The 13,763-nt window shown below is 48.6% G+C and overlaps 1 protein-coding gene across 2 annotated transcripts in view; it reads left to right on the forward strand.

The window, feature by feature from the left end:
• The first annotated feature begins 2,526 nt into the window (after nucleotides 1–2,526).
• The window catches only part of Cdhr3 (cadherin related family member 3), a 55,020-nt gene continuing 43,783 nt past the window's right edge, over nucleotides 2,527–13,763 (forward strand). For both annotated transcript variants that reach the window (XM_013152491.3, XM_003469848.5), the window contains exons 1-2: nucleotides 2,527–2,680; nucleotides 9,046–9,248. In XM_013152491.3, the coding sequence (XP_013007945.1) occupies nucleotides 2,614–2,680; nucleotides 9,046–9,248 (270 nt within the window). In that variant the 5' untranslated portion in view covers nucleotides 2,527–2,613. The remainder of the gene's footprint in view (nucleotides 2,681–9,045; nucleotides 9,249–13,763) is intronic.

Below are 13,763 nucleotides of genomic sequence, written 5' to 3' on the forward strand. Positions count from 1 at the left end.
TGGAACCCAGCTCCTTTGCTAGGGTAGGAGACATTTGTAACCAGCTGTTCCCCAGGGAAGTCACTCAGTACAACTCAAAGGCCTGGATCCAACAAGGCTTAGAGGTGTCCCCAGGTCCCTCATGGGAGCTGCAGAGGCGCTGGCTCAAAAGTTCTGGCCCTGCCCAGGAGCTGACTGTCCATCCCAGCTGGCTGAGAACCCAGTGGAGCTACAACAGCTCGGCAGGGAATGGGATCGAGGAGCCTCTGGGTCCCTCTCAGCCCCTGTGATTCTCAGGTCCCTTTGCCAGGACCACGGGATGTCAGGAGGCAGTGACTGCTGACGAATGTCCAACAGACCATGGCAGGCAGCAGAAACAATCTCAGGGCTGGAAACAGAAGCTGTAATTGCAGGGGGAAACCGTAGCACGTTTCCAAATATGCCCTCCTGCTCCTCAAAATCAGGACGGAAGGAAGCGGAGATTCCCGAGACCCTGGTGCAAACAGGGCAACAGGAAAAGCACTTGTGTACTCAGGCTGAAAATTAAACAGATGTGAGTTTCTTTAATTCAGAGGCTTAATTATTCTGACGTTTTCCATAACTTAATCTGGGCCATCGCTTCAGCTTTAATTATGCATAATGAAATGGATTATTTACAGTAACTAATATGACAGGAAAAAACCGAGGGGTGAGAATCCGTAACTTGGCAACTGTGGTGTATTCTTCTTGATTCAGCCTGTGCGCAGTGACTCCCTACTGGGTTTCAGCCCTTGCACGATCCTGGGGGTGCCCGCTGGGAACCACGGTGCTGATGGGGAACATGCAGTGTGCGGGTCCCTGCTACCTCATTATCTCCATGCTGCTCAAAGGCCTTATTTTCCCTGATTTATAGAGGGGGTGGGGTGGGTCATTTGCCTAAGGGCACACAGCAAAACCATGTGATTTACCTTCTACCGGAGGCAGACAGAAGCCTGTAGACCTCCTTCCAAATCCCACTGACCCGCCTGCCTTACTCAGAGGAAATCCACATCCCTAAGGGAAAGGCTGTCTGGTATTTTAAGCAGGAAAGCAGATGATCAAGATTGTATTTGGGAAGCTGCCTAGTGGGTGTGTAGGATGCTCTAGAGGCTGTGGAGAGTCCAGGTCAGGGGCAAGGACCTCGAACTGGGTAGTGGTGGTGGCAAAGCCAGGGAAGGGAGCCGTAGCAGGCGCCTTGGGGGCTGGAAGGGGCCCAGTGCTTGGACTTTGGAACAGCTGCAGGGCATGAGGGTGCATTGGATGCCCTTCTTCGGATCAGGCAGCTCTGACCAGAGGCTCCACCCATGCCACCTCACCCATTCTCTGGGCCTAGGAGGGCCAGTGCATGGAAGCTGAGATAGCTTTCCTTCCTCTCTCTTTACTGTGATCTCTCAAATGTCTTGCTTTCAGGTCACCTTCATGGTGCCTAGTCCAGCACTGTTAGAAGCGTCCGTCTCCTGCCCCACTCACACCACCTCTCCTGCCTCTCCTCAGGCTCCAGGCTGGCACCAGGGAAGGGGCAACTCTGAGGGTGTGGCAAGGGGTGTGGCCCGGCTCCTCTCTGCCTCCTTTGTCTTTACTCTGGGTTGGAAGGATGAGAGAAAAAAAGACAGGGGCAGCTCTGTTGCTGTGTCTCTCTGTCACTTGTGTGGCTCCTCATCATTCACTGACGGGCAGGTGCCAGGCACCAGTCACTTTGGGGCAGGAGTCCCTGTGGCGTCTTCCCCCTGCTCAGCTCCCTCATGGGAGGGACAGGGTCCACAGCCCCACAATCCACTCCCGCCACCAGACTTGAGCCGCTGGGTACCCTGTTCCTGTCTCCCCGACATGAGGAAGGGAAAAGATGTTTCCTCTACTGTGCCCACCACTGCCCCCTGGGAGGGGGACAGACAACTTTCTTGCCATCTCCCTTGGCCCCGCCATTGCCCCTGGTCTGAGGGTCTGAGAGGTCCAGCCTGTGTTGGCTCATGCCCAGGGCTTCATGGACATAAAGGCATCATAAAGGACCACACCATCCCCTATGAGAGAGGCCACGCCTTTCCCCAGTGGGTAGAAACCTCACCACTCCAACAGACTTCATCTACATACAAACAGCTGGGGGCCTGGAGGGGCCCTGGTGACAGATGGGCAGCATACACCACCACCATCCCGGTGTCTGTCCCTGCTCCGGTCCCAGCTCCTGTCTTGGGAGGAGCACCCGTTAGCTTCCAAGTCTGACATTAATCAATTCAGAACAACAGAAAGCTCCCGCTCCGGCTCTTTTCTGGTCATAGGGCAACCGTGACCACAAGGGACATTGCATGGGTCTGGTTAGCTTTCCACAATCTTCTCAGCACTTCAGATCTTCTGTCTTGTGCTTCTCGCCTGGGTGGAGACACACAGTGGGTGACGTGTGTCTAGGACGGACACTAGGCTGGCCTTTGGGTGTCATGTGGTTGCAGAAGCAGGTGACTAAAGAACAAACAGTCTGGTGCTGTTTGGAGTCTCCCGTAGCTACCAGCAAAGCTTCTGTTTCTTTCTTGTGTGGCAACAAAGCCTGGAGGGGAAGCCGGCAGGGTGCAGAATAAACCCTGGTTCTGAGCTGGATTCAGGTCCTGGGGAAAGGCGCTGAAGCCCATGCAGGCTCCAGGAACCAGCATGCAGGAAGCAGTCATCCTGCTGCTGCTCCTGGAGGCCTCGTCAGGTAGGGTTCCTCTCGGCTTTGCAGCCTGACCTGGCCTAAGTCCTTCCCAAGTTTCCTTTGTGTGATAAGTTCTCAAAGAGAAGGCCGTCTCTGGGAGGCGTTGTCCGTGGCGGGCTCACCTGCGAGGATGGATGAGAAAGGGCATCTCCCGAGAACCTGGGTGCTGGGGCAGGGTGTCCTGGACAGGAGAGATGCCCAGCGCCACCATAGAGCCTGTGTTTGACCTATGTCACCCTCCCTCTTCTGTTACTGGCCTGTGTTGGAAGTCCTGAGGCTGGAGGTTGAGGGAATGAATGCTGTGTGTGTGTGTGTGTGTGTGTGTGTGTGTGTGTCTGTGTGTCTGTGTGTCTGTGTGTCTGTGTATGGATGCTGGTTTTTCTCTGGGAACTTGTGGGGACGACTTGAGGTTGGCTGGGGATTGTCTTCGAAAGGAGCAAAGAACATGTCTTCTAATACTAGGGCCAATGAAGCAAACCTGGGCTTCATTCTCTCCATCTTTCTTGTTCAGGAGCTTGAAGAATTTTGCGTCATCCTTTAAATGCTGTCAGCTTGGCTTATTGAAACTGAGTCTTTTAAATTCAATTTTATTTTTGAATAGAGAGTATATGCATAATGTATGGAATTCAATCATGTTAAGTTGCAGATTAATTTAGGATAATTTACATCTTTGATGGGTTGTATAGTAAAATACTTAGAGGAATATCTGAACCATAGTAAATGTTAGTGGTTATTATTTATAATGTTAAATCTTTGTACTTAAAGAACTGCATGCTAGATACAGTACTTATTCAAGTCTTCATGTATTTTCCTCGGGAGTATTTTAAGGTTTCCTTCGTATGGATGTTGGATATTCTGATCATAGTGATTTCTAGATCTTTCTTTTCTTTCTTTATGTATGTAAACAAAACCTTTTCCTCTTACATCTTTTAACGTACTTTTGTATGATATATGGAAGTCTGTTAATGAATTATTTTGCTATTTATATTGTTCATCCTGTTGATTTTCATGCTTTTCCCAGATTTAAAAGAATGAATATTTATATTCTTCCTTCCCTGTTTTTATATTTCCTCTTTTCTTCTCTTATCTAAATACCAGGCCTGTGTCTCCAGACCACTGCTAAATAACGATGAATGCACATTCCTGTCGGGTTCCCCAGTAAGCACGATGCTAGATTTTGGGATGACATGGAAATGTTTTATAAGTTAAGGGGAAAGTTTTATTCTTATTTTGTTTGGAGTATTTCTAAATCAAAATGGATTTTTAAATCAAATGCTTTTCACGATCTATGGGAATGACAATTTGCTTTTCCTCTTTGATCTGCTAAGAAGAAAAGTCAACAACTGGCTTCCCTAAATCAAGCCCTTCTTCATTTTGGGCCTTTAGACGCTGTTGGGGCAGGAAGAACTGGGAATGGGACGCAGCCTTACTCCACCCAGACTCTTACATTTGCACTTGCCCTAGAAATATAGGCTTTAGGGCTGGGGATTTAGCTAGTGTCACAAGTGCCTGCCTGGAAAGTACAAAGTCATGAGTTCGATCCCTGGTTCAAAAAAAAAAAAATACACACACACACATATATTTATATATATAGGCTTTAAAGACCATAATGATTTGAGGTGACATCCATTGTCACAGGGGGGAAGTAGAAGGGAGGAAGAATCAGTGTCTCAAACTTTTTGAGCACTGACACCTGGAACTTTATTACCAAATGACAAATGTTTGCAAGAAACAGTTGAGGTTTCTTCTAAATAAGAACCTTAGAATCCCTCCTCCCCAAAAGACTGCATGCTTGGTCATGCTTTTACTTCTACGGATCAAATTCTAGGTTTTAGGAGTGCAACTGTGACATGAACAGTTTCTTTTCATCCTCTGTGGGCCTGAGAACCTGACTGGGCCCCTCTGCACCCAGGGTCACCAAGGGCACTGGGCAGTCCATTGGAAGTGAGCGTCACTGTTAACTGTCCCAAACACGGCTGCACACTCAGCCTTCTTTTCAGCAGGGTCTGTGTCCTTCAAGGCCCCCCTCAAACCCCTCCTGGGAAGTCCTCCTGGCTGTCTCTTGGTGACCCGCCTTCTGCTCGTAGGAGCTTTCTTTGCCTATACTGGTATCACTGGGAAACTGGGTCCTAAAAGCATAAGGAACTGGCCACACTCCTTGGCTCCTGGTGTCTTTGATGAAAGATGTCAGTGAAGACAGGAGGGTCATCATCCAGAGAAGAGGTGGAGCTCCTGCAGGGACAAATTTTCAGAACAACAGAGAACACACTTTCGTGTCGATGGCCAGCAAGGGCCAAGATGGCTATTCTGCCCAATCAGGCTCAGGCTGTATTTATATTATTACATGGACCTTCAAGGGAGATAATTTCCTTCCTCCAAGGTCATTATTCTTTTGTAAGGAAAATGGGCTGCTTCAAATAACTTCAGAGGGAGACAGGTTCCTGTTTCCTCCCTAGGTATCCTGTTTGCCTACTTGTACCTCACTGTCTGCCTCGGAGAAATGGCTTGCTCAGCAGAGTAGCGTGGGTTTTTATTCCGTAAATCTCTTAGATGTCTACCATTCTTTTCAGCTAGGAAGTCAATGCTGTGGCATCGGGCTTTTTATCTCCTGTTGCTCTGTGGGCCGAGTGCCACAAACGTAGAGGGCATCCGTAAACATTTGTTGTTTTTGCTGAGTCTGGCATGCATGTTAGTCCCTTCGGTATCTACTGATTACACCCTCACTAAATGCACAGCTTTAAATCTTCTGCCGGCTTCATACTGATATTTAAATTAATTTCTGTCCCTTTCATCTGCCATTAAGATGAGGGAAACAAAAGTTGCTGCTGTGAGACTTTAGGGAACATCATAGTTCTAAACCTTAAGGAGTTTCCTGGTAGCTGGGAGATTTACATGAAAGCAGAGAGGAACCACACCCATCCACCTTAGCTTTGTCTTCAGACACCAGCTGAAAGGCAATCCCAGGTCCCTCCAGGAAGTCACCTGAGCCTGTTCCCTCTAGCAGGCTGAGGGCTCTGCTGGGTAATGTCGTGAGGTCAGAGAAGGCCCTGGATTCAATGTCTTACGCCACTTGTATGCAACTCCTTTTTGGTGGTCTCACGGTGGAAAAAGTGAGATTTATGCTGTCCATTTCCAGGTTTATTTTGATGCATGGTTTCAGAAGCCTCAGTCCTTTGTTGGCTGTCCCCAGGACTGACACGTTATGGCAGAAGAGCCTGGCAGCCAGAAAGCAGAGGGAGGGGGAAGAGCCATAGAAAAATGGTTCCCTTCTAGGTCATGCCCCCAGTGACCTACCGCCTCCAAAGGGACTCCACTGCCTAACAGCCCGTGCAGCTGCCAATTTACCCACGGGTTAATTGATGAGGCAAGTGTCCATGTGGCCCAGTCACCTACCCAGGTCCTAGATCTGAGCATTGCTACCTTGGGGATCCAGTCCTCTACACACGAGTCTTTGATGAGACACTTCATATTTAAATCATAGCACAGTCTTTCTGTCATACACTTTCCTGTTCAGTCAGGGTTGAGATCAGAAGGGCAATAGTCAGCTCCCCTCACTTCCTGCCCACAGTAACCTGCTTGTCATCCATATCCTCTTGTTCCCAACTCTAGCACTCACTTGAGTCCCTGGAATCTGCTGTTGGCTTCGGTTGAACTGGAAAAGATTTGCAAGAAACCAGTCCTTCTGCGGCCAGCACTAGAGTAACTCCACTAGACAAACCCAGCTTTCTTTTGCTAATTCTAAAATTCTAATAGAGTGTAACACACAGAACCATCACTAGGCTCCCTTTTTTTCTTCTATGTCTTGCCCTTTGCCTGGCACAGACCGGCTCTTCCAAAAGCAGGTGGAGAGCATCCATTCAGGAAGATATACATTGTGGAAATTAAAGAAGTAGAAAAATTGCATATATGGAAATGGACATTCTGCAGTGCTTCTTAATTTGTCAACTATATCTGTGCTACCCATGCTTTGGTTCTATCAGACCTGGGACTAGCCTGAGTTATTTTGCTACAGTTCCTGCACCACACTGATCCATGGTCAAAGCATGCAGCATGATGATTAGTAACATTACACTGTAGCCACGGTCCTTAGGACCTTCTGGGGGTCTGTACCAGCTTGAAAGCATTATTATCATTGGTGACAGTGAGACTGATGATTTGCTCTGATCTCAGTGAGGACTTCTGAGGGCTTTGCTGTTGAGTCTCATTTATGTAGCAAAACAGAAGAAGAATCCAGCAGACTCCATTTGGGGGCTCCGTGGCTCCATGGTAATTGCTATGATTTAACTGTGCTGGATCATTTTTCTGTAATTAAACTGTAGATCTGCAGGTGGGTCACCATTTGGATCCTGTGAATTTTTGTTAGCAGTAGAACCCTGTTGAACAGCCCCTCTCAGTGTGGCCCTGTTCTGAGGGACACCTGACCAGGGAGCCCAGGAAAGGTCCAGGTTCCAGCCACAGGCACAAAGCCAAGGAGCGGCAAAGCTGCCGTGGACGCGGGGCTCTGGTGCTGAACCTCTCGATCTTTCCCTGGCACTCTCCTGTCTTTCCCTGCAGTTTGCAGGTTACTAGAGAGAATGAAGGAGCATTGATTGAGAGGCATTTTGGACCAGCATCGCTCTGCGTGCTGACAGCAGGGCTCTAAGTTAGAGCAGCTGCATCCCCAGGGGAAGATGATGTCACCGCACATCCTGGACCCACAATGCCACTCTTTGGGTCACAGCCTAAAGCGGTCAGCATCGTCCTCTAATGGAAGCTGAGGAAGCTTCATGATCTCCATGCAGGCTCCCGGGAGGAGGCACCGAAGCTCATTTCTGGGAAGGCGGGGATTCAGGGGGGAAAGTGAGTGCGTTGTGCATCTAGACCTCAACCGCACGCAAGATATTACACGAGTACAGTGATAAACTTTTCGACTGCTTTTTCTTTTTCAAAGTATAAGCTTTGGGCAATTCTAATTTGACTCTTAATTAAGATGCACTTGTAAGTCAAATTTCATTAAAGCCTATTTCTTGCTCCTTGGCACTGGGACCACCAAGGGAAGCCTCTGGAAAGCCAAACTGAAGAGGAAGGCACACAGTCTTGGGGAGAGCTGGTCCTGGCCCTAACTGTCCCTTGGCCACTGCCCAGATGGATGCCTGGGGCACGTCGAGCAGACCTGTGTAGCAAATGCATTGGACGTTCTGTGAATTGTATTATGGTAGTTGCTCTATTTTTAGTATGTAGAATCTGGTCACTTTTTATTACTGCTATTGCTATGACTAGTTCTACTTTTTGAATAGCAAGGAAACCAGAGGAACTGGAGTGATTACCCTTCTGGTCATATCCAGAAATCTGCCTTAAAGTTTTTGGAGTCAGTTCCATGACCTTGGCACATGACTTTGCCTTGGGAAAAGTCGCTATGGATGCCATTCTTGCTTGGCTTGCAGCCATGGTTCCAGTCTTTGGTTCTACTCTGTCCTGGCCTTCCGGCTGCACAGGTCTCTGTGTTCTGCCTTCTCCTAGGGTCACCAGTCTCTGCTAACCCATCTCCACTAACCTCTGCGAAGACTGTTTCCAAACAGGTTGCATTCCGAGGTTCTAGGGGGACCTGGAAATATGGCGGCCTTCCGCTGTTGCTGTCCTCTGTGCTGGCCAAGTCTTACAGAGCATCAGGGGAACCTCAGAATGGTCCCAAGGCTTTGCTGGAAAAAGCACGCTTCCTCTTGTAAAATTGTAAAATTCTGTGTGTAATGCAGCCTAAGGGAACTCACCCTTTCTCTCGTTTTCTCCTTTCTGAAGCAGGAGTTAGCCAAACACCCGAGGAGTACTGATTGGCCCTGTTTCTCCACATTACCCAACAACACGGCCTCCTACCATAACAAATAACCCTCCTTGGTATTGCTAACAGATGCAGGAAGAGCCCCAGTGACTCTGGAGTTTTCCACTCATGCACTCTCAAGTCTCCGCTGACCTCATGAATCAACACTGCTGTAGGGCAGGAAATGCACTCTTAGAAATGACCGGGCTGTGGCAGGAGAGAGGATGTTGTTACCACATCAGAGCCTCAAAAGGGGCATTTGTCTATCTTTCAAGGCTTTGCGCTTCTCTTTCCTGGCTCTTCACAAAGGCCGGGAGGAAGCAACAGGGAGGCAAGGAGACAGGAGAAAAGCGGCAGCTTTGTTTGCTCAGTGCAGGAACAGATTTCATGGTTGTATGGTGGGGCTGTTTCCCTGGCTCCCAGAAGATCTCATGCATCCGTATCCAGCACTTGGCAAGAGCATTTGTTCTTATGGAGCAAGCGAGCAGGTCTGCTCGTTGCTAAGGACCGAAAGCACAGAGCGAGCTGTTGAGTCTTGTGTTCATGTCATTTTGCATCCTTTTTAAATCCGCAGGAGGCGAAGCACTACACCTCGTCCACTTACCTGCCACCAGCAACGTGGCAGAAAATTCTCCCCCTGGGACTTTGGTGCATAAGTTTTCTGTGAATTTATCAGTGTCACTGGCACCTGTGGTCCCAGGATTTCCCTTGATAATCAACTCAAGTCCCCTCATTGAAGTCTTCAAGGTGAACAAGCTGACAGGCACTAACTTTGAGGTAAGCAGCGCCTCATGGGAGATGTCTGCAAAGGGGTGCCCTATAGCCTTTGATCCTTTGCTCCTCTTCCCCCTGTTCAAGCTCCCCTCTCATGTGATCCAGAAGTCCTGTTTGGGGTATCCCAGCCAGAGACCCCCTGTGCTACATCTTCCTGTAGATTCTATTTTTTAGGTTTTATTAGTATGTGTTTGTAATACATAAAGATTACATTTATCACGCAGAGCTGGTACATGAACATAACACATATTATTTCTTTCTTTGTCCCCTAGCCCTCCCACCCCCCCATCCTCCCATCTCTTGTTCCCCTCCTCACCTTAAAAAGATCTCACTATATGTCTTAGTTACTTTCTTCATTGCTGAGGCTGACACGTGTAAATTGAAGGAGGAGAGGTTTATTAAAGATTTCTGTTCATAGACCACTGGCTCCAAGGCAGGTGGCATGGCAGAGGGGCATCACAGAAGAGAAATGGCTCATGGTGTGGAGGCAGGGAGTACGGAGGGATCCCGGGAGGAGGCGGGAGATAGACCCTTCCAGGCCATGCCCAGGTGACCCACCTCCTGCCACAGGCTGCACCTCCCAACATCACAGTTAACTATAAAATCACGGTGGATGGATCCACTGCTGAATATCAGCCCCTATGATCCAACCACCTCCTCATGGTCCCACCTGTGAGATCACAGGACTGGGGGCCTTTAGATACAAAGCATAACGCCCTACATCCTGTTGTCTATTTTTTATTTTGCTCTTTATTTACATTTGGGGTTTTTCATTAAGATAAACCATATGACTTCAGAGTCTGAAATTCAGGCCTTTCTCCACTTAATAAAATCCTTGTGCACATCATGTCAATTTGTTACTGATGGAAGGCATGTTTCTTATTGCTAAGACCTGATATCAAGTGTAAGTGTGCTTATGTTAATCAGATCCTTTGGATGGGAGAGTGTGGGTATTGATCTCCTTAAAAGCCAGGCCCTGATGAACTTGTGTCTACTGATTCTGCCTTTCTGCAAGTCCGTAATTGTTTTTAGAAGGAAATTCTAAATGTAGACTTATTTACCATGTAAGATTACACCCTTTAATAAGCTGTAACTCTAAGTGTCCATCTCTGCTGTGTGAATGTTTCCTCTTGGATAATTCAGACCCACTGACTCTCATTCCAGACCCACGCTCTCTGCTTTGTCCTCGGTGTCTCTGTCGTTCCCACAGCTGTCACTTCCCTGCCGGGGGAACCAGCCTATTTGTTGCATGTTTTTCACAGGGAACCTCAGTGGTCTTCCAAGGATGTCTTTAGCTTCCAGGTGTCTGGATTTGCCTATTCTTTGAAGTCCCAACCCCTTCCTTTCCTCTGCCTCAGCTGGCTTAGTAAGCTCTTGCAATTATCTTTAGCCTGGCCATTAGTTTCTGGGGACCCTGCTGCTTCCCTGGGGTACATGTTAAAGGTTCTTAAGCCCTGTTCCTGGCTGGAGTCACTTGAGCAACCTCAGAAGTGTGCAGATGCAGCTCCCTGCAGAACTTATGACTGGAGGCCGGTGCCTCCCTGTCTGGGCTCTGATCGCTCCCAGGCTGGACCCTGCAAGATGCAAGGACACACAGTCCCTTGGTCCTCACTTCCGCATCCAGTTACATTCCCAGGGCCCAGATGCTGCTCATGTGACTCAACTGCCCTGTCTACCAATTCCTGTGACATCTGCCTTGTCCCAGCAGCTGCTGCCGCCTGTCTCTATTGGCTTTGCCAGCTGCTAGCACTTACAGAGTGACATCGTGTATATGCCAGACACTGTGGAAAGTGCCTTGGGTGTGTTTGCTCTTGCAGCCCAAGACAGGCTAATGATTGGATCTGGTATAGTCCCCCTTTTTGCAGATCAGGACAAGGAAGCATAGAGTTTAAGTGATTTGTCCTAGGTTGAACAGCTAGGGGGTCAATGAGCTGAGCTATGAGAGTGTTTTCACTTGAAAGTTCTCATTCTTGGCCTCTTGGTCTGCTGCCTTCCTGGTGATGATTTTTCTCGTTTACAGTTGCATGGAAGATGCAAAGCACATTCACACTCCTGACCTCTTGATTGTTACAGTGCATGCACATATTACCAGCATTCAAAAGATTTAATTCTTTTTTTTTTTTTTTGATCTTTTTTGGTACCACGGATCAAACTCACTGCTGCCTTCTTGCAAGGCAGGCGCTTATGCCGCTGAGCTAAATCCCCAGCCCCCAAAAGATTTAATTCTTAGGTATAAGAAAACCCAAAGATAACAAGGTTGCATGATTTGTCCAAGATCACTTAGCCGTCAGTGATGAAGTAGAAATTTAACCAGGTCTTCTGCTTTCCAGTCCTGGGCTTTTTCTCTTACCTTTCCACGCACATGGGTTGATGTTTTGGTGAATTCCCAAATCTGTCACATGACTTGTCCGTTACAGTTATAATCCAAATGTTTGGTGAATATTAAATTTTTATAATTTATTGCCATTAATTGCTCTCAAAATACCTACCCCTCACATCACTACAAATGCACTTTTCCCACTGTTCTTGCTACCTTTGGAAGCAGATCTGGAGGAATTCTTCGTGAGTGTCTTTATGAGATACGATGAAAAATGCACTGTCACTGCTGAGTGCCGTGCAACAGAAAGGCAGGGCTGCAAATGGCACTGTGTGACTTTTGCCTCTTCCCAAAGTCAAAAGCACAGTGGAAGGTAAAAGTTAGAAATTTTCCTAACAGGGCAACCCTAATGCTGACCTCTAACCCCAGTCCCAACCCTAACCTCAGTCCTAACCCTAACTCTAATCCTAACCCTGTCCCTAACCTCTTGAAACGGCAAATTTCTTAGCCCTTCAACTAAACTACACTGAACTGTTTGTGTGTATTTCCCCAGTCTTGTGCCCTCTGGCACCATGGCCTGTGGCTACCCAGGCTGGGCATTGATACGAGGCTAGCCACAGGCTCACAAGTCCTCATACTATTCTTGAGAGTTGGTGGCTTCTTCCCACATCATCATCTGTCCCTTCCGAGAAATCTTGCTCACCCACACTGCCCAAAAGGGCCCTGCCTGCTGCCCTGGGAACATGGCAACACCGTCTTGGAGTGGAACCTGGCTCCTCCTTGGTCTTGATCCTCAAACCATCAGACTTGGGAAGCTCTGAATCATGCCAGAGCCAGGCCTCCCTGCTTGGGGACACACTGCTGAGACTGCTGGGGTGGGGGAGGCGAGGAGGAGCAACTCAGCTTATGGAGCATTCACCATATGCCAGGAATTCCCATAGACCGTTTGCGACTTCATTCATTTAATCTGCACAACAATGCTATAGAGTTGCTTGCTGTTTTATTTGCGTGGTAAAAGCAGGGAAATCGGGTGTAGAGAGGCTGAGAATGTATTCAAGTCCACAGGCACAGGTGTCAGAGCTGAGATTTGCAGTCAGGCAAGCTGAGGGTCCTTGTTCATAGCCTCCAAGCTGTGCTGGCCAGAGCTGGTCATTTGGCTGCAGGTGGCCAATGCTGAAACAGCGCCACCAGGGAGTACAGCTCAGAGAAGCCAGGGAGGGAGACAAGGGTCGAGCCTGGCAGCTGTGAGAGCTGGAGCTCTCCAAGGTCCTGTGAAGACCAGCTCTTGTCCTTCCCTCTCCCCACCCTGGAGCCTGACCCCCTCTTCTTCCTGTTATTATCCTGAGCACTATCGAGCTAAAATTCTGCTCAGCCTTGCCCAGGATGACTCCAAGCTTAACAGCCCCAAACCGAAGCTCACTGTCTGGGCCCGCATTGAGGCTCCCCAGGCCCAGCTGTGACCCACACGTCCCTCCCCTTCTCTGCCCAGTCTCCTCACATGCAAAATGAGTGGGAGGAGTTTTACCAGCCTGTGGTTGTTGTGATAATTAAATGAAATTCTCCACAAAATGCCTTGGCAAGAGGCTGGCACGAAAACATTTGATAAATGCTGCTGACAGCAAAGTCAGTTTTCCCCCGTGTGTTGCTAGCACCATGATTCTTTTGGTTCCAAGAGATACTAACATCCTTAGGTCTTTTGGGACAGGATGGACTATTCACCTCCCCTTCCAGGGTTACAGCTGTTTCCCAAGGAGAAGGGGCTGGCCATAGATAACATTTAGGGAAAGGATCTGCCTTTCCCTAAAGGATTCCTATGTCACGCCTCCTCCCTCCTCCTCCTCCTCCTTCTGCTCATCCTCCTCCTCTTCGTCCTCTGAGTGAGCAGCTGCTGGGCTGAGAGACATCTGAGCTCCCTGTGGGCCCTAGACGGGCCACCTCTTCTCTCTCAGGCCTCCTTTCCTCCTTCTCCCCCTGCTGCACCCTCTCCTCACAACCGTGCCTGCTTTCCCTTCTCTCTACCAATCTAGGTTTGCAGAGGAAAACGCAGTACCCGCCACCTTCTCCACGCAGCCTTCTCTGACCATGCACAGCTCACAGGAAAGCCTTCTCCTCCCCATCTCCCATCTTTAATGTCAAAGGTTTAGCTGTAAAGAGTCTTGTTTCTCTAACAAGAATCGGGTGGAAACAGTCAGGCAGGGGTA

Source organism: Cavia porcellus, unplaced genomic scaffold, assembly GCF_034190915.1.
Source record: "Cavia porcellus strain 051 isolate PalLab524CR breed Dunkin Hartley unplaced genomic scaffold, mCavPor4.1 scaffold_2, whole genome shotgun sequence".
In the NCBI taxonomy this organism is placed as follows: Eukaryota; Metazoa; Chordata; class Mammalia; order Rodentia; family Caviidae; genus Cavia; species Cavia porcellus.